At 37.3% G+C, this 25,595-nt stretch overlaps 1 protein-coding gene across 2 annotated transcripts in view; it reads left to right on the plus strand.

Moving 5' to 3' along the window:
* Window positions 1-25,595, plus strand: part of luzp2 (leucine zipper protein 2) — a 241,349-nt gene that overhangs the window by 200,287 nt on the left and 15,467 nt on the right. For both annotated transcript variants that reach the window (XM_055009732.1, XM_055009731.1), the window contains 2 exons: window positions 7,190-7,264; window positions 10,749-10,916. In XM_055009732.1, the coding sequence (XP_054865707.1) occupies window positions 7,190-7,264; window positions 10,749-10,916 (243 nt within the window). The remainder of the gene's footprint in view (window positions 1-7,189; window positions 7,265-10,748; window positions 10,917-25,595) is intronic.

Here is a 25,595-nt window from a genome sequence, read left to right on the forward strand (position 1 = left end):
TCATTTTGTTTTATTTTTGTAGTATTTTGTATTTTTTTCTGACTTTTGTCGTTTTGTTTCTTGTTTTTGTCATTTTGTGTTTCCTTTCTGTCCCACTCGTGTTTTGTGTCTTATTTTTGTCATTTTTTGTTTTGCTTTATTCTTTGTTTTGTGTACTGTTTGTGTCATTTTGTATTTTTTTTTGTCTCGCTTGTGTTGTTTGTCCATTGTTTTGTTGTTTTGTAACTTTTTGTCAAATTTTTTTCTTTTCTGTTTTGTTTCGTGTCGTTTGTCTCTTTTTTGCCATTTTGTTTCGCGATTTGTCATTTTTCTAATTCTTGTAATATTTTGTCTTGTTTTTGTATTTTTTGTCTGACTTTTGACGTTTTGTGTTTCCTTTTTGTCGCGCTTGTGTTGTCTACTTTTTTGTCGTTTTGTTTCTTTCTTTTGTCATTTTTTGTCTTGTGTGGCTTTGTAACTTTTTTGTCTTTTTTCGTTTTGTTTCGTGTCGTTTGTCTCACTTTTTAGTTTCTCGAGAACGAGAACCCAGAGAAAACCCACACATGCACAGGGAGAACATGCAAACTCCATGCAGAAAGATCCCAGGAAGGCTGAGATGCAAACCTGGGATCTTCTAGCTGCATGGCGACAACGCTAACCACCTATCCACTGTGCAACCCAGTCCAAAAACATGTTGAGGTTCATTGATAACTCTAAATTGTTTGTAGGTGTGAATGCAAGTGTGATCGTTTGTTGTTCCCTACCTTCATCCTCAGCTGGACGGATGGATGGATGGATGGATGGATGGATGGATGGATGGATGGATGGATGGATGGATCCTTCCTGAACCCGAATCTGTCGTCCCTGGTCGTCCTGTTCCTTCCTCGTTCTATTTCGAGCCCCGTGAATGACGGATGCATCGACTTGTTTGCTCATAAATCGTTAGTCTCCTGCCCAAAACAAGCTCAGTGTCACCAGAAACGTTTCGTGCAAACCTTCAAAGCCGTCATTTGCAGCTCCGGACTAAAGATGAAGCTAATTTCATCGTTTTCTTTGTCTTTGGGAGATGGCAGGCTTTTTCTTTCTGATGGAAAAGGTCAGAGGAAGAATGCGTCGTGACCCCCCTCCTCCGTCCTCCTGGCTGTTCCTGAAAACTCATCTGTATTCCCTGCGCTGTGATCAAAAGCCCAGCAGGGGACGGAGGAGCAGGAAGTGGAAGACGAGCCACCAGATAGCCCAAATGTCATCAGCCTCACAGGGGGGACGTCAGTCAAGGCACCTCCACCGTCAGCCCATTCAATCGGTTATGGCCGCCGTTGTACCGTATCAAAGTGCATTTGGCAAACACAGTGTCACAATACAAACACAAAAAAACCCAACAACCTCAGCACTGGAGGAAAAAAATCCACAAATTGTTTCATCTCACGGTCTGAGAATTGGCAGGTGTCGCCATGAAAGAATTTTTTAAAAAAAGGAGATTTTTTGATAAATTGCAGATGCATAAAATGAAGACAGACCACAAGAAAGAAGTCGGTTTTATCAGGGTTTTCTTTCATGGATAATTTTTCATTTCTAGCCCTCAGATTTGAAGGACAACTGCAAGAAAATACAAAGAAATTTGACCTGAATCTACATCCATCCCTGTGGTAAACTGTAAACTCTTACAGTGGTCATGTGAATAAGCACATATAAAACCAAAAAATACATTTTTAGCCTGTAAACGTACACCCAAATAAAGATCCTTTTCTACATCTAGCCAAGTAGTTTTGGTGTCTAAACTTCACCAAACACCTTCTAACTTTGCAATAGAAGATATATATTTTTTTTACTTCCAGTCTTTAAATCTAATCAAATTAAATTAAATGTATGAGTATAGCATGTTTAAAACATGAAGGCAGGATAAAACTAGAGAAATAAATCAAGTAAAACATTATAGAATATCACAAAATAGACATAAAATGACATAAATATGAGTTTATTGAGCCATTCGGAGCAGCCAAAAGCACATTTTGAAGTTAAAATACTATAAATATAGTAATTTTTCATTACTTGTCCTCAGATTTGAAGGACAACCACTAAGAAAAGCAACCTGAATCTAAATCAGTCTCTGTGCTGAACTGTAAACTCTACAAAGAGGCAGGTTTATCTTGTGGTGAATAAGCACATTTAAAACCAAAGCTAAGTTTATACTCTGTAAACATGGCAAAAAGGTGTATTTTAACCAAATACGGATCCTTTTCGAAACCTAACTGAGTAGTTCTGGTGTTTAAACTTCACTAAATACCTTCTAACTTTGTTATAGAAGATATTTTGAGGTTTATTTCTACTTCCAGTCATCAAGTCAAACCAAATTAAATCAAATTTATGTGCATAGCACATTTAAATCAACCTGAGTTAACCAAAGTGCTGCAAAATTATGTGCAAAACACCAAGACAGGTTAAAATTAGCGAAATAAATAAACCAGAATAAAATAGTAAAACAGCGCCGCTACTTGTACGATTTGCTAAAATAACAAGTTTATCGAGACCATTAGGAGCAGCCAAAAGCTCATATAGATACATAAATTTTTCATTACTAGACATCAGATTTGAAGGACAACTGCTGAGAAAAGTGACCAGAATCTAAATGAGTCCCTGTGCTGCACTGTAAACTCTACAAAGAGGCAGGTTTGTTTTCACTAGCTGAGCCGGAACATGAAAAACTTTAGAGGAAGCGACGGTGAATTCCCAGAGTTTCCCCTGTGAGACGCTGGGGTTTTTTTGGCTTCACATCTTCTTCCCTCCGTCGGTCCAGTTTTAAAATTCACCCCCAGAGCTGCATCCTCATACAAAGCAGAGCAGAAAGACGACGGCTTTATGTGGCTGCAGAGTTCAGGACCCGGCGACTCCGTAATGGACTCGGAGACGCTGCAGACTTGGACGCACTAAGCCTGAAAAGTCTGCGTTTGTGGGTCAGCGGCAATTCGCCCGCAGGCCTCCGAGGACTCGGCTGATGATGAGGATGCTGCGGGTAATGAACGTAATGACTCCCTACTGGAATCACAGACAAACAATATTCACATCCTTTACCAGACGAATTAATAACGGGGCTGCAGCTGCTGCTTTATTAATTCTGTTCTGCAGCGTTTCCTCCAAACTCAGCACATAAACATAAACGTTGAGGGCAGATTTAGACATTATTGGTCCATTAAATAGTTGTAATTAGCACATATCGTTCCCATATAAATGAATCAGTCGAGACCCTCTCCATCTTTTAGTGGGCTCTGTAGACGTCTTCCCTGATAATTGATAAACAGACAGTAAACTTGATAATGTGCATTCAGTTGAGTTTTTAACTCCTAAAACACACAAAATGCAGCTTTATAGCATGTAGTAAATGCAACGAAAAGGGTGTATTTTGACACAAACCTTTTAAAAATTTTGTTTGTTAGTAGTTTTGGTAGCGAAACTTCACCAACAACGTCAGAAAATGAGTGAAAAACAGCACATAAAAGCAAAAATCCAAGTCTAAAGTCTAAATTCCTCCACATTCTAGGTTTAGCTAAAGCACTAATAACCATTCTGATGAACAGAAAGTAACCTGGTAACATAGGCAACCTCTTGCAAATAAGTGCACAAGCATCTTTAGTGGAGTTCTTACCATCAAAATGTAAAATTTGTTCTTTATAGCATGTAGTAAACAGAACAGAGTATGATTTCACCCAAACCATGAATCTTTTCTAGAAACATCACCACCTGGCTCCTCAACGATCGTCGTTGGGAGCCAGGGAGTGACAAAGGGGGTCGTTGAAATGCGAGTTTCACCGAGCCCTCGTATGCTAATGGTGGTCATTAGCATGAGCCACCTCACCTGAGTCATTCTGCTGAGTAGTTCTTTTGGGGAGTTTTGAAAGGACCTGAGCTTAGTTAAAGCATTAATTTCCATTCTGACAAACAGAAAGAAACCCGATATCAAAGTCAACCTCTTGCAACTGTGTAAATAAGTGTATCAGCATCTTTAGAGGAGTTTTTACCCTCAAAATGTAAAAATTGAACTTTGTAATATGTAGTAAACATAGCAAAAGAGTAGAATTTTACCCAAACCATGATCCATTTCTACAAACTTCACCAAACATTGGCTGAAAACGTACAGAATCACCAAGTTAACAACAGAATGTCAGTAAAAAAACGCATCAAGTCAAAGAATAATACGATAAGAAGTAAGGGTTGTAGATTTTAAATAATTCTTTTATCCAATAGTCAACGCCTTATCAATCAATAAATAACCGCCAACACAGAAGAAGTGCAGCAAACATCAGTAATACTACCTCCAACAACATTTATGTGACATTTACTGCTAAAGAAACTTTTAAAAGTTATGGCTATGTCCTTCTAGGCTTCAGTTCGTGGAAATTTCAGGAGCTTTGGCTGGAAGACATTAATCACCACAGAAGTCTTTGTCATGGTGCCCGTTGCTAACTAAACCTCCACAATGCTCTCTGCTTGCTAACATGAACCTGCCTCCACCTGGTGGAACAACTAGGTACTACAACTAATCCAAAATACATTTCTTGACATACGTATCCTTTACCTTCTGCCTTAACGGTTAAAATACTATAACCAGGAAAAAAAATTGACAGCAAATGTTTGATAAACTGATAGTTGTTAATAAGAAAGGTCGGAGAACGGACTTGATCCTTTTTGGAAACTTAATCAAGTAAATTTGTTGCCTAAACTTAATTAAACACCAACTGAAAAGGCAAACAGTGAGAAAAAGTAAAGGAAGGAGAGATGCAAATTTTAAATAATTCCCTTAACCGATTGTCGGCAACCAAACAAATACATGTGAAATCTCAGATGAAGTTACCGCCATGAAAACATACAAAACGCAGCTTTGTGACACGTTGTAAGCAGAGAGAAAGACTGAAGCAAACACCAACTAAAAAGTTAAAAGTAACAAGTCAGATTTTCTTCCTCAAAGTCTGCAGATTTCTGCCTCATCCAACTAATTGTAACTGCAGATTTTCTGCTCCAGCACTATTAAATGGTACTATAACTTCCTACTGAGTCTACTAGAAGATGGAGGAGGTCTTTACTGGCCCATAGGTATGAGAACAATATGCTATGATAATGGTTATTTAATGGGCTAATAACATCCCTAATGGGTCTGAGTCTTTTATATTGAGGTGTTCGTAGTTGTTAACATCATTATTAGAAAGTCCATCGCCAGTACTTTAGTGGCAAATGTCTAATAAGTTTCCAGAATCTGGACTCTTTTTGTTCCAGTAACCTTCGGCGTCACTTTTATTGAATATATTTCAGTGACTACTTTCATTTGCCACACAAAGAGATCCACTGAGCCTCAGTGTCCTTGATTAAAGAACTCAAACTTTATTGCCTTCGGATTCTCCCTCTGGAGCGAAGCACCAACAGACGACTTTGTGTGATTGTCCTAAACTCGCTTTGTGTGTGGAAGTAAAAAAACAAAAAAGAGATCTGATTCTTTGACTTCTTTGAAAAGAAAAACCCACCATGTACTCCGTCCTTGAGTGTCACCGTCGTCTGTAGGGGAAAACTTAACCTTTTAGCCTCCCTGTCAAGTGGTCTTGTATTCTAGTAGAAATCCACAAAAAGACACAAAATCAACACAAAAGAGGCAAAGTTACCTAAAAGATTCAAATTTGCCACAAAATAACATGCAAAATCACTGCAGAAAGGACTAAGATTACCACAAAATTATGCAAAATCACCACAAAAAAATGAAGAATGACCACTAAAAGAGAGAAAAGCAACACAAAAGATGTAAAATAATCATGAAAAGATGCAAAATTGACACAAAAAGATGCAAAATCACCGCAAAAAAATCGAAATCACCGCAACAAGGACTAAAATCACCACAAAAAGATGCAAAATTACCAGTAAAAGACAGACAAGCAACTCAAAAAGATGCAATATAATGAAAAAACTGTGCAAAATCACCACAAAAAGACACAAAATCACCACAAAAAGATGCAAAATAATCACAAAAAGATGCAAAATCACCATAAAAAGATGCAAAATCACCACAAAAAGATGAAAAATCACCACAAAAAGATGAAAAATAACCACAAAAAGAAGCAAATTCAAAACAAAAATATTCAAAATTACCACTAAAAGACAGAAAAGCAACACAAAAGATGCAAAATTATCACAAAAAAATTACAAAATCACAAAAAGAGGTGACATTACCACAACAGACAGAAAATCAACACAGAAAGTTGTGCGATTGTCCGAAACTCGCTGTGTGAAAACTCAAAGTGCTCTGTCCTTGAGCGTCACCGTCGTCTGTCGGGAAAAACTTGCATTTTTTGCCTTCCTGTCGAGCGCTGGAAGCGACAGACGTGTCTGTCATTAAAATCCGGATGAAAATGAGATGAAATGGGCCAAACATACCAAGCGTCCCCCCCACCGTGTCGCCAAACCCACCGAGGCGCCGCACGAGTCGAAAAAACTCACCGAAAACCATCAATCAGCTTCATTACGGCTCTCTAAATGTTTTTTGCTGCTTGCTGTTTGTCGGCTCACCTGACCTTGAGAATCCGAACTCTGAGCAGTTTATCACTCCGAGGGGCCGTAAAAGACGTCCAATAAAAGTTCACGGCTCGGAGTCCGACCACGGAGGCCGCTTTTCACTCCGACTGCATGCAAATGATCCCCGGGTTTCCTTTTCCTTCTGGCCCTTGATGAGTTTATCAATAATAAAAGACTCCTCAGAGGAAGGCCTGTTGATCCTCATATGGAGTTCTATTGGCTCAATTACTGAAAACAGCCCTTTTGTGCGTGCCGTTCGGTCCGGGGATTAAACACATGCTCATTAATGGACTTCAAGAGCGCTTATAACTGTCAAGATTAAACTTTTATTCTGTTTAAAAGGGCAGATGTGATTCAACATGGCTTCAGATGAACTTAAACCTCCTGGATTCTGCAGATTTTAGTGCTAAAGTCAGATTTATAAGTAGCAGATGTAGCTGTGATTATGAATCCCATGGTGCTAAAACAGATAGTCTGCATGCTAAAGTGCTAAAAACATACAATTTGCATGCGATTTAGTGCTTGTGTAATGTGTGTGAGGTGTCATAATGTACAAGAATTCCAAAAAAATTCGGACTAGAAGTTTGTGCGATAGATTTTAGTCATTGAAATGCCTTGTTTGCACCGAACAAACGGCTTCAGAAGTCCTGTCTGTGTGCAGGGGCAGCAGCTAATGGACCTGGAGCACAAGCTAACCATCGCCAAGGAGGAGCTGGAGAAGACGGCACTGGATAAGGTGAGTAAAAACTAACCATTTTACCTTTTTCATGCAGTGATTATGAATATTTGCAGTGTTTGGGCTTAACTTTCAGCTGCCGTCTGACCCGTTTCAACCATGCAATGTCAAACCTTGAATGAAGAAGCGGCGGCTAAATTGGCAGATGAATAAATAATGTGTTAGTTTAGAGAGATTGGAGGATGCAGGTTGAGTATAAGTTTATTAAGAGGATTGAATTAAGAGGATTGATATATAATTGCGGGACTTTTTGTATCATAGTTGACATTTTTGCTGTTTTCAGGCTTAAAATCAACATGACTGTCTATAACCAAACACCACATGGCATTTTTAGAGAAAGATTCTTCTGAATATTATATACACAACTGAGTAAAATTGAAAGTGAAAGTTATTTATAAAGATATTGTAGTAAATCTGTTGACATGCCATAAATCCACACTTGACTCACACACTGCTTTATATTAAATAACTCAGAAAGCCTTGGAGTCTTGCCAGTCTTTTCTTCAGGAGGAAATGACATCATGTGGAGCAGGTCATGTGATCTGGAATTAACACACTTCCTTGAGAGGTGTTTTTGGAATGAGGAACTTAGTTGAAAGTGATTTCTTGGACACAATCTGTTATTTTCCATATAAAATTTGATATATTGCCAAACAAGAAATATCTGTCATGATTATCTCAACTTAATAAAAAGAACACAATCAAAACTATTTTAAAATAAACTCATTTTATTATTGTTTAGCTAATTACAAGGCTAATTACAAGGCTAATTGCAATCGGTCTTATAGCGCCACATGACAACGTATTCATCCGCTCTGCTCGTGAACTAGTTCCACGTAACCAGTTCCTATGTAACAATGAAGCGCCGTAAGTCGAGGACGTCACAAACCGAGGACCTCCTGTACATGCAAATGGAACAATTATGCAAATTAGGACATGGCGTCATTTAGCGACTTCTAGGGAATTTTAGAACAACTAATATCTACTTTCCCAACCGAGGAGTTGGCAACACTGAATGGAGGCTAATTCTAGAGCTAAGTTGTCGGGTTTTTGTAGTTATTTTGGTGGTCAAGGTTCAAAAAACCACCAGAGAACCAGATAAAGTCTCACTCATTCATCACAGAGGGTCGCTACAATATGTTGACCTGTTTTTTAAAGCTTGACCCATGCTGGTCGGTGTTTCGCCCTGTTCTGAGTGTTTTATTCTATCTAACTTCACGTTTTATTATTGGCAGTATTATTTCAGTGGAAAATGACCCACAGTGGCGGAAAATGTGAAAATCGCCCAAAAAACTGCCTTGGAGTTCAGAAGTTTCAACACTTTGACACTTTAAATTTCTTGCTCTTGCAACGCTCCTATGTTTCTACTTGTTTACTCCTTTTCTATTTCAAAGTTAAACTCTCAAAGCAAATGTTTACAAAGATACAAGTGACCTTCAAACATATTTTCCCAGTAAATAATCAGCTTTAATAATTAAGCAGTGGCATTTTCATCACCGTGTAATAACAAAAGCATCCGTCTGCACATTCCTGAGCCATAAAAATCCGCTAATTGAGTCAAATTATGTGGCAACAGAAGTAGGATTTCTGCCTAATTCATGGAGATAATTAGATTTTTAATCACTTTCTTAGTGTTGGAATCACCAAAATGAGAATGTGTGACTAATGACTATTACTGAAACAAACCTGTTGGTCCATAATGACTCCATCTTGCTAATTTTTGGAGTTTTCTCCTCAGTTTGTCGATATTTCTCCAATGTCAAACCTCAAATAGCAGCTAAATTAGCAGTTTAATAAATAACATGTTAGTTTAGAGAGTATGGAGGATGCAGGTTGAGTTTATTTTGACCATTAGCAGTGGTCAAAAGCCATTGAACATGCACATCTTGAGGTTTTTCTTGAGAATATCAATAGAAGATTGATATTTTTATATATCTTTTATCATTAGCTGCATTATTTCAGTGAAAAATGAGCCCCCAGTGACAAAAAATGTGACAGGAGCAAAAGAATTTGACCAAAATACCATCTTATTGAGTCATTTTATGTTGCATCTGTGGCAACAGAAGTAGAATTTCTGATTATTTCATGTCGATAATTCGATTTTTAATCACTTTCTTAGCATTGAAATCACCAAAAATGCACATACCAACAATAGCTATGGATAAAAAAAAAACTGGCATTACTGCATGAGAGCAAAAAACCAAAGCAGAATGACTCCATCTTGCTAATTTTTTCCTTAATTTGTCAATATTCCTGCAGTGTCAAATCTGGAATAGCAGCTAAATTAGTGGATGAATAAATAAAATGTTAGTTTAGAGAGTTTGGAGGATGCAGGTTGAGCGTAGATGTCAAACTATTGCAGTTTTCTCATTAGTTTCAGCAGGCCGGACACTTTAATTTATAAGGCGAAGCGTAAATTATAGATGCTCTTATTGACCGAGGCTAAGCTAGACGGGTTAAAATTGCATGAAGGAGACAAAACAGGTAGTAAAGAAACGAGAGGCTGTCGCCGGATGATTAAAGCGATGGTTTTCTGTTATTTTTGATTAAAAGTAGATTATTTCCACTTCATGTCCCGCCTTATCGACGCTGTCTAGCCGCTCCAAAGTCACTTCAAGGGTCATTGCAGGATTTTTGAAAAATCACCCTTCTCTTTTACAGTTTTCTGCTCCATATTCATCAGTAATAAGTATTAAACTATCAAAGGCTTGATTGGTTCAGCTTCCACATCAATGGTAGCATTTTTATTCCATGTTTTCTGTGTTGTTTGCTAACCCTACTCTAATCACAGTAACAGGGTTGCTAATCCATGCTAATGTGATCTTTTTCTCAGCAGTAGAAGCTAGATATTTAGCTAGCTGTTACTGCTGACCAAGAGGACAAACTGACTGATGGAAAACAGTCCAAAGATAACACAATGAACAAAATGACAGAAATAAGACAAAATGACAGAAACAAGACACCTCAAACATCATCAAACAGTTTTCCTAAAGAACTGGTAGACCAAAGCTATGCCCTCTCTTCTGTTTTTCATATTTTCATCACATTGTCAGCCTTGATTGAATGTCTCACTCTACCTCATATTATCAGGATCAGACTCATTGTTTTGACTGTTTTCCATCAGTCAGTTTGTCCTCTTGGTCAGCAGTAACAGCAGCTAAATATCTAGCTTCTACTGCTGAGAAAAAGATCACATTAGCATGGATTAGCAACCCTGTTACTGTGATTAGAGTAGGGTTAGCAAACAACACAGAAAACATGGAATAAAAATGCTACCATTGATGTGGAAGCTGAGCCAATCAATACCTATTATTGATGAAAATGGAGCAGAAAACTGTAAAAGATGAGGTTTATTTTTCCTCCATGTCCTCCAGTGACCCTGACAGCGTGGCCCTCCCTCCTCCCTCGGCTCTAAGTAAATTTCCTCGCGTGGACGGATGAAGGGAATTGAGAAGTGTGTGTGTGTAATCTTGTTTGGCGACAGGAGTCTCAGCTGAAGGCGCTGAAGGACACCGTTCACATCTGCTTCTCGGCCGTCCTGCACAACCAGCCCAGCAGCAGCCACAGATTCCCCACCTCCTCCACCCACTTGTTCAGATACTCGTCGCTCATCAACAGCTCCAGAGTCACCTTTCAGCAGCCACACGCCAAGGTAAACGCACCGTTCACTGGAGAAAACACACACAAAACGATATTCTTACCGTAAAATTCCAGCAAATTCTTTGTTTATGGTGAAGAAAGGCATCGATGGTGTTGATTTTACGGTTTACCCTCCTGTTAGGGTCCAATAATGATGCTCCTGGTCAGTTTGAAAACCAAAAAAATCTAAATAAACATTGTTTGTATCTGATTGTTAACTCCATTTCTAATCATTTCAATCAGTATTTAGTGCAGTGGTGTTCTTTACCTTTCACAAATCATGGTTCAGTGAGATAATTCACTTATTTTTCTTAAAAAAATGTAAATTTAAATTGGAAAAGCCTACATATAAAATACACTAGTTTTACATGACAGATTTTTAAAAAAATTCTTTCACATTTTTTTTTTTAAATAGAATTGATAAATTAACACACTCCTCTGTTCAGGATGAGTTTGCAAATATGTGAAATTTTATTTTATACATTGATTTCGCTCATTAAGCCGAACAGAGTAAGTTTCATCTTTTTTTTGAGAGGTCAAATTGACCTGCAACATAACAGAAGAGTTTAAACATGTGCCTCATACCATATTTTACTAGAAAAAATAAGTTTTAACCTTTAAAAAAAAATTTTTGTTTTACTTGAAAATTGACATGAAAGTGTCTATAAAATAAAATTTGTGTGACGTATTATAAATATTCCATATATATTCCTAATTGTGACATTCAATATGTGTAGGGTTATTTATTTATTTATTCAAATTAAACTAAATTAAATTTGGTTTTAATAATTAGAACAGTGTGACAAAAAATGCGATGGGAGCAAAAAAATAATTGCTCCTTTGGCACATTAAATTCTAATTTCTTGTTGCATTGCTTCTACATTTCTACTTTACCCTTTTTTTTAATTTAAAAAATTAGCCTCTCAAATTATATGTTTGCAAAGGTCCACATGACCTGTACTTTTATTTCTGGGAACCTCAAACATTTTGCCAAGCAAATAATCAGATTTAATAATCGACTTAATGAAGTTGTGGTCATTTTATCACCATGTAATGAGAGAATAACATCAGGCTGCACATTCCTGCCATTAGGATTTACAAAAATACAAAAAAATGCAATTACTGAGGTACTGGGGTATAAAAATGATATATATATATATATATATATATATATATATATATATATATATATATATATATATATATATACAAATAAATAGAGAAATAATGTTGATTAATTACACAACATATTTTTTAAAAAACACACAACTAAACTTATGTAATCATTTCATTTTTGGTAACAGAAATATGAATCCTGCTCATTTCAGTTTGATAATTAGATTTTAAATATTTTTTTTACTGTTGAAATCACCAAAAATGCACATATGAAGCACAACTGTACAAAAAGTCCTGGCGTTATTGCATGTTGGCGCATAAAGACTCCATCTTGCTCATTTATTATTAGCAGTAATGCGTGAATATGAAGTAAACAACGACTAGTTTTTAATATTTTGGGGGTTTCATCCTCAATTTGTCAATATTCTGTCAAAAAACTATCTAGATCCATCTATTAGAGGATTGTACAAACTTTAAAAAACACACAAACCTTTCTTTTTATAGCAATATACTATTTATCTTGTTATAACTTGAGACTTTTCACATTATAACTTCTATTTTGCTAATGTCAAAATTTAAAAATAGAGAAAAGTTGATTATTTACATGACATAATTTATAAAAAACAACCAAAACTCAACTTATTTGGTCATTTTATTTAGCATTTTTGGTAACAGAAGTATGAATTCTGCTTATTTCAATTAGAAAAAATGATTTTGAATCCCTTGTTTACTGTTGAAATCACCAGAATTGCACATATGAAGCATAAAAAACTTGGCTGTACTGCATGTCGGAGCTTAAAGGCTCCATTGTGCTCATTTATTATTAGCAGTAATGTGTGAATATGAAGTAAACAACGACTTGTTTTTAATATTTCGAGGGTTTCATCCTCAATTTGTCAACATTCTGTTGTTTGTAACCATTTTAAAGTCTCAAACATGACTTGTGAAATTACACAGAGCGATAACTGAGCATTTACTGCGGCTGTAATTGGAAATAAACTAGGAGCATCACACTTGGCGTGTAATCACAGCTGATTGCAGCTCTGGAACAATTACTTTCTTTCTGAGGCGTTTACAGTGGCCTTGGATGAAAAACAGCGCAGCCGGAATACAAAGTGTGATTCTACACTCCTTCCTTGCAGCCCGAAGCGTGACCAGCGGGTTTTTCCTTTGACTCGGCGTCGCAGCAGAAAGCAAAGGTGTAATTAACACCATTAGAGGCTGCATGGAAACATCAACGGCCTTGAACGTGTCGAGACAAAAGGAGCGCAGACCTAATTACAGACCAGTTTTCCTGCTTTTAAGAGTGATATCAGGTCAGTTTGACCCCAGTTTAAACCCAACATTCAGTGTCAGGATGGAAATAAAGGTGAGTTTGTTTAGAGAAGAGAAGAGTTTTCACTTTCCTGATCAGATAAAACAGGCTGCGTTTTATTTCTTATTTCTTTCTTTGTGTAAACACGTCTTATTTTTAAAAATCATCAAAAATAAACTGTTTGCTGTAACTAGATTCTGTAAAAAGCTAAAAATTCTGCACTCATAAGGAAAACTATTTAGCTACTAGTGACTCAACTGCAACCAACAGTCACATGATGAAAATTCAAGGACTTTTAGGCTGAACTGCAGGCAGTGTTTACACAGAGCACATGGTCAACATGTATAATAACAGATTAAATATGTAAATTGTTAGATGCCTTTTTTTCTTTTTAGTGCCGTTAACACCTGTAGACACTTTCTTTCTTCTTTTTTTATTTTTGAAAGATTTTGACATTGCATATATTGCACCGTCAAAATCACTTTACGTGTTCTTTTTAAAAAATTGCCAAACATAAACTGCTTGTTCTAACTAGATTCTGTAAAAGTCTAAAAATTCTGAACTAAAAAGGAAAATCGTTAAACTATTAGCGACTCAACTGTGACCAACAGTCATGTGACAAAAAGTCAAGGACTGAACTAGTAATCTGTTTTTATATGTTTCTACCATCTGATCCGTGTAAACACTGCCTGCAGTGGAACCTAAAATGAATTTTCGTCACATGACTTTTGGCTGTAGTTGAGTTGCTGATAGTTTAATGATTTTCCTTATGAGTGCAGAATTTTTTGTTTTTTACAGAATCTAGCTACAGCAAACGGTTTATTTTTGGCAATTTTTAAAAATAAGACATTTAAAGTAGTAAAATTATACTTAGATGCAGATTTCTCTTCTCTAAACAAACTTCTTTATTTCCGTCCTGAAACTGATTGCTGGGTTTAAAAATTACAACAAATAAGAAAAAAATGTAAAATTAATATGCACATTTTTTTCCCAAGTGTCTCTGGGTGTTATTAAAACTAAAATGAAGAAAAAAAAGCATCTTCACATGTTTACATATATCTACTGTAAACACTGCCTGCAGTTCAGCTTAAAATGAATTTTTGTCATTTAAATGTTGGCTGTAGTTGAGTCACTAATAGTTTAACAGTTTTCCTTATGAGTGCACAATTTTAACTTTTTTTTTTTTTTTTTTTTTACAGAATCTAGTTAGAGCAAACGGTTTATTTTTAGTGATTTTTAAAAAAAAAAAAACAAGACATGTAAAGTGATTGTGACGGTGCATTGTGATGAATATTTTTGACCTATATTCTGCGGCTGGGAGTCTTCAGTGTGAAAGGAATTTAAATTTGAGAGTGTTTACACAAAGAAAAGGAAAAAAACCTGCTTTATCTTATCAGGAAAGTGAAAATTATACTCAGATGTTATGAATGTTTAAGTGTTTACATTTTTAATCTGTTTTTATACGTGTCTACTGTAAACACTGCCTGCAGTTCAGCCTATAATTCCTTGAATTTTTATCATTGTAATGCATTTCTTTCTATGCTTAACTTTAGTGCAGAGTGTTAACCATCTATAACATGTAGAGTTGCTTTTTTTCCTTTTTAGTCTTAATAAAACCTGCAGACACTTTTCTTTTTCGTACTTTTTACACCCAGCGTTCAATGTCATGATGGAAATAAAGATTCTTGTTTCGTGAAGAGTACAATTTTCACTTTCCTGATAAGACAAAACTATTTTTTTTCCCTTTGTGTAAACACTCTCATGCCATGATGTGACATCGAGGAATATAACTGGAAAACACTCACCTCGCCGCACATCACAGCGCACATAATGCACCGTCTGTGATATGAATTTCAGCACTAACCGATTATTACCTCCCCTTTTCGAGTGGCTATTTGTCAATCTGATGCCCTGGGTATTGCCCTCCGGAGAGAAATAGCCCAGGAAATAATTACCACCAAATATAACAGTTGGCTAAACACGATTCCTGGAGGTTGCTGGCAATAATAACACGTCTAAATCAGGCAGCAGTCATTTATGTCACTCTTTATATTCCGTGGAGGTAAAGAACAGTTACTTTTGGAGCATTTTCTGGACTTAAAATTTGCTCTTTAGGAAAACGATTAACTCAACGTGACACCGTCTTTGTTGGGAGTCTCTCAAAGTCAAGGTCGCAGCAACCAAGGGCTCCGGATTTAATCCCTTTTAGGGCTAAAACAAGGTGACTGCCAAGAGGGTTCATAGTAGAAACAGGATTATGCATCTTTGATTTCCCACTGAAACACTTCTTAGAATTAAGCAGTCAACAACAACAACAACAACAAACAATCATGCAAGTATTACAAAGCAGCAGAATATACACGTCACTTTTTGTTTCTGCAAAATAGACTTCACAGCGGTTATTTCTCCCTCCGCCGAGCCAGTCGTGTCAAGTAAAGAAGGCCACCAAGACATCTATGAATCCTCTGAAGGAGTTACAAGAAAAATTAACCACAAAGGGATGTCATCAAGACACTAAGACTCTTTTCCATTAGAATTACGAGACTAGTGAGGGAGGCCACCAAGACACCTATGACTCCTCTGAGTGAGGTACAAGGAAGAGACAAGAAGGCCACCAAGACACCTATGAATCCTCTGAGTGAGGTACAAGGAAGAGACAAGAAGGCCACCAAGACACTTATGACTCTTCTGAAGGAGTTACAAGAAAAATTAACCACAGAGGGAGGCCACCAAGACACCTATGACTCCTTTGAACGAGCTACAAGAAAGAAACTAGTAAGAGAGGTCACCAAGACACCTATGACTCCTTGAAGAACTTACAAGAAATTGACGAGTGAGGGAGGCCACCAAGACACCCATGATTCTTTTCAGTTAGAATTACGAGACTAGTAAGAGAGGCCACCAAGACATCTATGACTCCTCTGAACGAAGTACAACAAAGAGACAAGAAGGTCACCAAGACACCTATGACTCCTCTGAAGGAGCTACAAGAAATAAACTACCAAGAGTCTCTCAAAGTCAGGGCTCCGGATTTAGTCCCGTTTAGGGCTAAAACAAGGTGACTGCCAAGAGGATTCATAGTAGAAACAGGATTATGCATCTTTGTTTTCCCACTGAAACACTTCTTAGAATTAAGCGGTTGCTGCCGTTTTGTTCTCGACAACAACAAAAAAACAAACAACAATCCTGCAAGTACTACAAAGCAGCAGAATATACATGTCACTTTTTGTTTCTGCCAAATAGACTTCACAGCGGTTATTTCTCCCTCCGCCGAGCCAGTCGTGTCAACCTCATTCAGAGATGGTGTTCGTCATGATTTCTGAAAAGCAGCCGCTTTGAAATCATCAAGTCGGCCACAGCGGCGCCTTCTTATCTGCCATGATCCTGGTGAGCAGTTCTGGCTTTAAGAGGCTTTTCTCCCTCTCAAAGCCGTCGCAATTTACGCTGCGTCTCTTTTCCTGGCTGCCTAAGAGATTTGACATGCCACTTAAAGAAAAGTTTTTTCTTTTTTTCTTTTAAAATCCTGTATTTGTTGTCAGGCTTCAGTACCAGCGGTGCCTTCACTGTCCCTCCGTTAAACACAGCATCGCCATAACAGACACATGCCCTTCCTCTTCCCCTGGGAAGTTCTGCCCTTTTATGGCTTTTCAACACTGAATCATGGCCAAAATAAACTATTCCTTTTGACAGGAATTTAGGAAAAAGAAAAACAGATTTCCACACAGTAATGTCAGTTAACTGAATATATACAAAAAGACAAGAGTTTACAAAAAAGGTTCTTTCATGTCAAGTAAAAGCAGATTTCTACAAAGAAATGTCAATTCCTCAAAAACCGAGTGACTGTGCAGGAAACAGGCTAGTGAGAGAGGCCACCAAGACACCTATGACTGATCTGAAGAAATTACACGAAATAATCTATCAAGAGAGGCCACCAAGACACCCATGACTCCTCTGAAGGAGTTACTCGAAGGAGACCAGTGAGGGAGGCCACTAAGACACCTATGACTCCTCTGAAGGAGTTACTAGAAGGAGACCAGTGAGGGAGGCCACTAAGACTCCTATGACTCCTCTGAAGGAGTTACTAGAAGGAGACCAGTGAGGGAGGCCACTAAGACACCTATGACTCCTCTGAAGGAGTTACTAGAAGGAGACCAGTGAGGGAGGCCACTAAGACACCTATGACTACTCTGAAGGAGTTACTAGAAGGAGACCAGTGAGGGAGGCCACTAAGACACCTATGACTCCTCTGAAGGAGTTACTAGAAGGAGACCAGTGAGGGAGGCCACTAAGACACCTATGACTCCTCTGAAGGAGTTACTAGAAGGAGACCAGTGAGGGAGGCCACTAAGACTCCTATGACTCCTCTGAAGGAGTTACTAGAAGGAGACCAGTGAGGGAGGCCACTAAGACACCTATGACTACTCTGAAGGAGTTACTAGAAGGAGACCAGTGAGGGAGGCCACTAAGACTCCTATGATTCCTCTGAAGGAGTTACTAGAAGGAGACCAGTGAGGGAGGCCACTAAGACTCCTATGATTCCTCTGAAGGAGTTACTAGAAGGAGACCAGTGAGGGAGGCCACTAAGACACCTATGACTCCTCTGAAGGAGTTACTAGAAGGAGACCAGTGAGGGAGGCCACTAAGACTCCTGTGACTCCTCTGAAGGAGTTACTAGAAGGAGACTGAGCAGTGGCGTCTCTTTTCGAGTCTGCCTCAGAGATTTGAGGTGCCACTTAAAAAAAAGTTCTTTTTTAAAATCCTGTATTTGTTATCAGGCCTCATTGTTGCCACGGTGCCTTCACTGTCCCTCCGTTAAACAAAACAACGCCATAATTGACACTTTCTGTCCACATTTTACACTTTTCAGCTTTAACAAGTGTCATCTTCCTCCCGCTGCTGCAGCCAAATAAATACGGCAGCGAGAATAAGCCAAGAAAAGACAAGTGAAAGGACCTCAAGGTGGATTTTTTAATTTATTTTCATGCTAACGACGTTATTACTTCCCACTTCATTAGCATACAAATAGCAGCACTTCACTCGTGAGTGTTCTCCGGCACCATTAACTCGGCACACTTTGACGGGCCGCCTGATAAATCTCACTGTAAAAATGACTTCGCCGGTCCATCTGTCCACTCCGAGCGTTCACGTGGAGCTGGGTCAGATCCCATTTAGGCCGCTGCCAAATTTATCTCGACTTTAAAAAATAAAACACAATAGCACTTAGCATAGCATAAAGGAGCCAAACAGCCCATAGCCCAAGGAGACAAATGTCAAGACTTTGGCTCTTTGATGACCACACAGGAGGCTTATTAGCAGCACGAAAGCACTCTGTGGCTTTATTATTATTACATCCTGCACCCTGCTTTCTGCTGTTAATGCACTGTGTTGGAAATGTTAATATTTCTGAAAATACACGGCCAATTATGTGCTAATTATTGTTGGCAATCACAAGGCAATTATTCTGCAGGCAGCAGGGTGTTCAGGAACGCTGACGTAAAGAGAAAAAACGCTGCTGAACTTTGAACAAGGAATTACAACCAGTTACACTCACATGATTGTTAATTTAACAGCCTCAGTAACTGACAAAAAATGAACATATAACTGATCGAATAAAGACAAGAATTTACAAAAAGAGTCTTTAATTTCAAAGTGAAAAGAGATTTCTACAAAGGAATTGTTAATTTAACACACAATCTCTTGCAAAAAAGACAAGAATTTACAGCAAAAGACTATTTTATGTCAAAGTAAAAGAAGATTTCTACAAAGTAATGCCATTAATTTAAAAATTTGGAAGAAATTCGAAAAAAAAAGAATTTCAAAAGACACTTTCATGTCAAAGTGAAAATAGATTTCTACAAAATAATGCCAATTAATCAAAAATATACAACTATTTTCCAAAAAAGACTTTTTCATGTCTGAGTGAAAATGGGGGCCTACAAAGTATTTACAAGAATTTATTAAAAACAGAGAAAAATTTACAAAAAAATGCTCTTTTATGTCAAAGTGAAAACAGATTTCTACAAAATGATGTCAATTCATTAAACATTTACAAGAAATGACAAAAAAGACTTTTGAACATTAAAATGAAAACAGATTTCTACCAAATAATGTCAATTAATTCTAAATATCCAAGAAATTACCAAAAAAGACTATTTCATCTCTAAATGAAAGCAGATGCCTACAAAGTAATGTCAATTAATTAAAAATATAAAAGAAATTGCAAAAAAGGGCTCTTTCATGTAAAAGTGAAAACACATTTTTAGAAAGTAATATCAGTTAATTAGAAATAAGCAAAAAAAATTGCAAAAACAGATGCTTTCATTACAAAGTGAAAACAGATTTCCACAAAGTAATATCTATTAATTATAAATGTACTAGAAATTACAAAAAGACTCTTTCATGTCTAAGTTAAAAGAGATGCCTACAAAGTAATGTGAGTTAATTAGAAATTTGCAAAAAAAAGATGCTTTCATGTCAAAGTGAAAACAGATTTGTACAAAGCAATGCCAATTAGTTCAAAATGTACAAGAAATTACTAAAAACAATCAAAAATTTCCAAATATGACTCATGTCAAAGTGAAAGCAGATTTCAACAGAGTAAAAATATACTAGAAATTTGAAAAACTGCAAGAATTCGCCACAAAACACTATTTAATGTCAAAATAAAAGCAGATTTCTACACCGCAACATTAATTAAACATTTACAATAATCTAGACCACCAAAAAAAGAATACGTTCTGAGCTTTTAGCAAACAGAGGACGGCTTTATCCTTTATCTTGGTGATAAAAGCTACATTTTAGTTGCACACTGAGGCTAAAATCTGCTTTGAAAGTCCATTTTAGTGTTTGTCGGAGCTCTCGGTGACACCAGTCGGAGTTAACATAATGGGCCTTAAGCTCCCAGATAAGACCTCGCCTCGCACACTTCCAGGCATAAAGCCCTGCTCGCTGCTGAAAGATTCATTAGTGCGAGGATGCAGAGATCAGCAGGATTGGAGTGGAAGTTGCTTCATATTTAACGGTCTAGGGGAGAGAGCCAAGTCCTGTGGTCCGATACCATGCAATTTTCATCAAAGTAATGGGAGATGATGTCTTTAGAAGCTCGGAGACGCTGAGTCGGGGGAAGGAATCGGGCGTTTCATTGCCCTGCTCTCGGCACTTACTATTTACTTTTATGATTGTTTCCCTGTCCATATAAATCAATGGGGCATTCATCTCTGCCAGGCGAGCAGCAGATAGTAGGTGGTTTGACAGCGCAAAAGAAGTGGTAGCAGATTTTTATCAGCCGCATTTGAATAGCATTTGTATCCCGCAAGAAATGTGAGAAACCTCATGAATAAGTCCACTTTGGTAACGGGTTGTAATAAAGTTGCAGTGCCTGTAAAATGTATTCACTCCCCTGAGAAGTTCTGCCTTTTTATTGCTGTACAACACTGAATCATGGCCAAAATATTCTGTTCCTTTTGACGGGAATTTAGGAAAAAGAAAAATAGACTTCCACACAACGTCAGTTAATTAGATATGTACAAGAACTAACAAGAAAGACGACAATTTACAAAAAGGTTTTTTCATATCAGAATGAAAAAAGATTTATACACAGAAATGGCAATTCCTCAAAAACTGAGAGACAGAGCAAGAAGGAGACTAGTGAGGGAGGCCACCAAGACACCTATGAGTCCTCTGAAGGAGTTACAGGAAAGAGACTAGTGAGTACATCTTAATTCCACTAATTATGTCACTTCTAGTTTCAACTGGCTGCATCTGTGTTGAATCAGGTCACTCTAAATGTGGTGAACATTTCTGAAATTCCTGATTTTACATTTTATATTATTAATTAATTGACGACACCTGTTTTCACTTTGACATTAAAAGAGCAATTCTGAGTAAAATCTGGTCAAAGACGCCAAATTAAATTGTCCACGATTCAATGATGAAAAGCAATTAAAGCAGAAAACTTCCAAGGTTGATGAATACTTTTTATACAGACTGTGTTTATTCAATATATAATAACTGTTAAACTTGCGTGTCGCTTAAAGTGCAACGGAGGGTTTGGGATAAGAAAAGGGTTTGGGAGAGCCATTATCTTATTAATTATATCACGCTGCTCACTTCTTTTTTCTTTTTTTATACGTAGATTATAATTAAACTCCCTGATAAGAAATAATCTGAGGTTTAGCAGCAGGTTTCTACTGCTGAAGATAGCGACGGAGCAGCAAAATGTCTCCTTTTCTTGCTAGAAAACATTGACAGACGCTGTCAAAAGTCAGGGAATTATGAATGAAATGCAGCCACTTCCTCCAGTAAAGTCAGTTCCAGCGAACCTGTCTAAAGAGACGCTGCTTCAGCTGACACACTGAGAATCTGGTTTGACAGTGACAGGCTAACATTGCTTGTGTTCATCTTGCCACTATCTTGCTTTATGCTCTTGAGAGACCACTTCTGACCCAGTTAAAGTGCACTAGCCATCTGCCAGACGCTACTTTGGCAGGAATATCTCCTACTTTCATGGTGTGTTTTTCACTTATCACCACTTTATTATGTCTAGAATCTCTTAAAACATTTAACCAAATGGTCTGTATGTGATATAAAAAGTGATGTAACTTCCTCCTGGTTCATTTTATTTGTATTTTTGGAGCTTTATAAGTTGAAAAAAAAACTTTTTTGCCTTCTCTGGTGATACATCTTTCAGAAAAGCACCTACATATAGCGCTAGTGCTGTTCTATACTATTGTACAAACCACCTTGTTGTATTTTTAAGTTCTCCCACGCAGTCAGACTTTGTAAACTTTCACACAAGCTGAACACTGAGTGCAGCCGACCAATGACTGAAGCCAAAAAAAAATCAAAGTCATGGCAAAGTTCATGAAAGAGAAATCTGTGTCAGTTTAAAATGTCGATTTTGCACCATTTTAATCTTCAACATCATCAATTATGCCAAATTTTGATCACCAGATCTGATATTTCCACATTCTAGTGTTTTGAAAAACTCATTGTCTATTGTTTGCGTAGATTCTTAGTAATCTAATAAAGTCATTCAAGAAGCTTCCTCAACGATCTTCCTCAGAACTGAAAAAATCTCTTGGATGTGGGACTGTAAAATGAAGAGAAATTACACGTATGTCAGAAAATGCATTGTATTTTAGCTGTAGTACCTGATTCCACCACCAGTTGGAGCTTCTTGCTAGTTGCACAATCAGAGTTTGGAAACTTTCACACAAGTTGAACGCTGATTGCAGTTGACCAATGATTGGAGCCAAAAACAGTCGACATCATGACAACAATTATGAAAGAAATGCCCACGTGTCAGTTTAAAATGTTGACTTTGCAACATTTTCATCTTCAACATCATCAAAAATTACCACAAAAATATGCAAAATCACCATGATGAAAGATGAAAGCTTACATTTTGTTTGTATGTAATACTCTAGAGGAAGTGATCAGTTGTACTTCTGGCTGTACCATTTTGTCAAGTGGAGATTATTGCGGGGGTTTAGCTAGCAAAGGGGCACCATGACAAAGACTTCTGTGACTGTTAATGGCTACGTGAAAAAGCTCTACTGTCTATGTCTGAAATGTCTTAAAACAATTTACCAGATTAGATTAAAAATGCCCATAAATGATATAAAATGTAATGTAACTTCCTCCTACGCTTTGTGTAAATGATGAGATCTTTCAGAATGTGTGTCAATTGACAGTTTGGCCTGTCTTGAGTTGATTTTTTTTTTTCTTTTTCTAGCCACAACGCCTACATGAGTCAATGGCCAATAGATCAGCAGTGCACTTATAGACAGTAAAGAAAGTAAAGCAGCAGCAAGAAAAAGAGCTGAGGAGTTGCCCCTAAATAATATTAACATTCTCCATGCAAGAGAGTGGAGTAGAAGACACTGGATGCACTCAGGGAGGAGATTATCAGCCACATGAAGTATATCTGACGCTGATTTAATTAGCTCTCAGCCTATAGGCAAAGAACTTTTTTTTTTCCCACCTGAGATCATCTGGAGAACAAAGCAGCAACCGTAGACTTGGTAGTCTGCAGAACTACCAAGGTCTCAGAAATAACCTCCACTATATAAGAGCAGCACAGGAAATGGAACTGTATTATTGATCCACAGTATAAAATAATTTAATACTATATGTTGTGTATTCTGGTAGAAATCTGATGGACAATTGTACGTCATTCAATGTAGAATTGACCTGCCATAACTTAAGTACGTTTAATGAGTCCATGCAACGTTTACCTTCATACTATGGATATTGTCAGAGTTACAGGACCTTAAAGTAGCTAGAGGTGGATCAAAGTTGTGTACTGTTTTAATTCACGTTGCTTTTTAAAGCATTTCTGACCCTTCATCTGTATAGCAGATAGACACGTGAGATATTCAGGGCCAAAAAACACATTTGAGTTCTGTTAAAACTGCAATTACAACTCACACTTTTACATCCACTCCAGGCGTTACAGTCTAAAGACGAAATCTGTTTTTGTCTTCAGAAAATTATAGTCATTTTTACCACAAAAAGACGTAAAATCAACAAGAAAGATGCAAAGTTACCTCAAAGACCCAAACTCACCACTAAAAACATGCAAAATCACCACAAAAAAGACTGATATTACCACAAAAAGACACACAATCAACACAAAAACAGGCAAGATTACCCCAAAGATTTAAAATTGCCACAAAAAACTGAAATAACCTTAGAAATGATATAAATTACCACAAAGAGACCAAAATCATTACAAAAGAGGAAAAGCTACCTCAAAAACACACAAAATCAACACAAAGGAAGCAAAGTTACCTTAAAGACTCAAACTCACCACAAAAAATTGCAAAATCACCGCATAATGAGCTGAAATTACCACAAAAAGATGCAAAATTTCCAAAAAAGATGCAGAATCACCACAAAAAGATGCTAAATCACCACAAAAGGATTGAAATTACCACAAAAAGATGCAAAATCACCACATATTGAGGTGAAATTACCACAAAAAGATGCACAATTACCACAAAAAGATGCAGAATCACCACAAAAAGATGCAAAATCACCACATAAAGGGCTAAAATTATCACAAAAAGATGCTAAGTTTCAACAAAAAGATGCAAAATTACCACAAAAAGTGCCAAAATAGACAGCAGAGGGGTTCATTTGACATTGTCACAATCTAAAGACAACAACATTAGTTTCTTCATTTTGTCTATTACCAATTTTGATCATCAGTATTATGGGATGTATCCTAGTTTGAACAGTAAAACTGCAGCAGTCTAATATCTATGACATAGAGTCATAGAAACAATCTTTGGTACCCTGGATATGTTTCTGTTTTCTGATAATTTGCCAGAGAAAATTTTAAAAAAGTGTGTTCTGGGTAAACTACAGATCAGCATGTTGGTAGGTGGTCGGTCAGAACAATTACACACAATTAAAGGATCATTTAGGCAGAATTTTGGTTTTATTAAATACACTACACAAAAAATTTGATGGTTTTTCCAGATTTGGTTGATTTTAAATGGAATGACTCCTAATTGTTGAGTCTTTTTTAACTATTATCATATTAAAAATGGGTTTACGTCTTACTGCTGGGAAGTACTTATGAATGTTAAGATTTTTATTAGGATGCAAAACAGGTTATATTTCAAACTGTGTTGAGTTTGTAGTGAGACAGTGGAAAGTTGGGGGTTCTTTGAGGAACCATGTCTGTTTCCCGAGAAGACTACTGAGTTTCCACTTCGGTTTAGTTTAGACATACACTGTTACTCATCGGTATTCCATCTTCGTTTTCCATGAGAAAAAGAAAACGAAGTTTACTGAAGCCTGCCATGTAGCTGTGCAGAAATCTATAGTTTTTATTTACTATTTTTTGGCCTCTAGCTGGGAGCGTCTTCCACCAGTGGGATCAGCTCCGCTCCAGTCGTGTTTTTCTATGCGGGTATCCTTCAGCTGCTAGTCGTACAGATTGTTCTGCTACCTCCGGAGAAAAGCTTTTCATCTCCGGCTGTCCGTCTTGTCTTCCTCCCACTGCCTCGCCGTTGCTTTGGCTGGATTTGCAGCAGGTCACTCATTGTCTATCATGTGTTGTATTCACAGTAGTAAATCCCAAATCAGCCATCCAGAAATGTGTTTTACTTTTTCTACTCGGAGCGGATCTTTGTACGTTTATACAGATATCAGCTGCATGCAGGTTTAAAGGTCCAATGGCTGAGACCTCAGCAGATTGGCAGGAAACTGAGTATTTACATTTTATATCATTTCAATACTGATGGAAAA

Source organism: Amphiprion ocellaris, chromosome 1 (genome assembly GCF_022539595.1).
Source record: "Amphiprion ocellaris isolate individual 3 ecotype Okinawa chromosome 1, ASM2253959v1, whole genome shotgun sequence".
Taxonomy (NCBI): Eukaryota; Metazoa; Chordata; class Actinopteri; family Pomacentridae; genus Amphiprion; species Amphiprion ocellaris.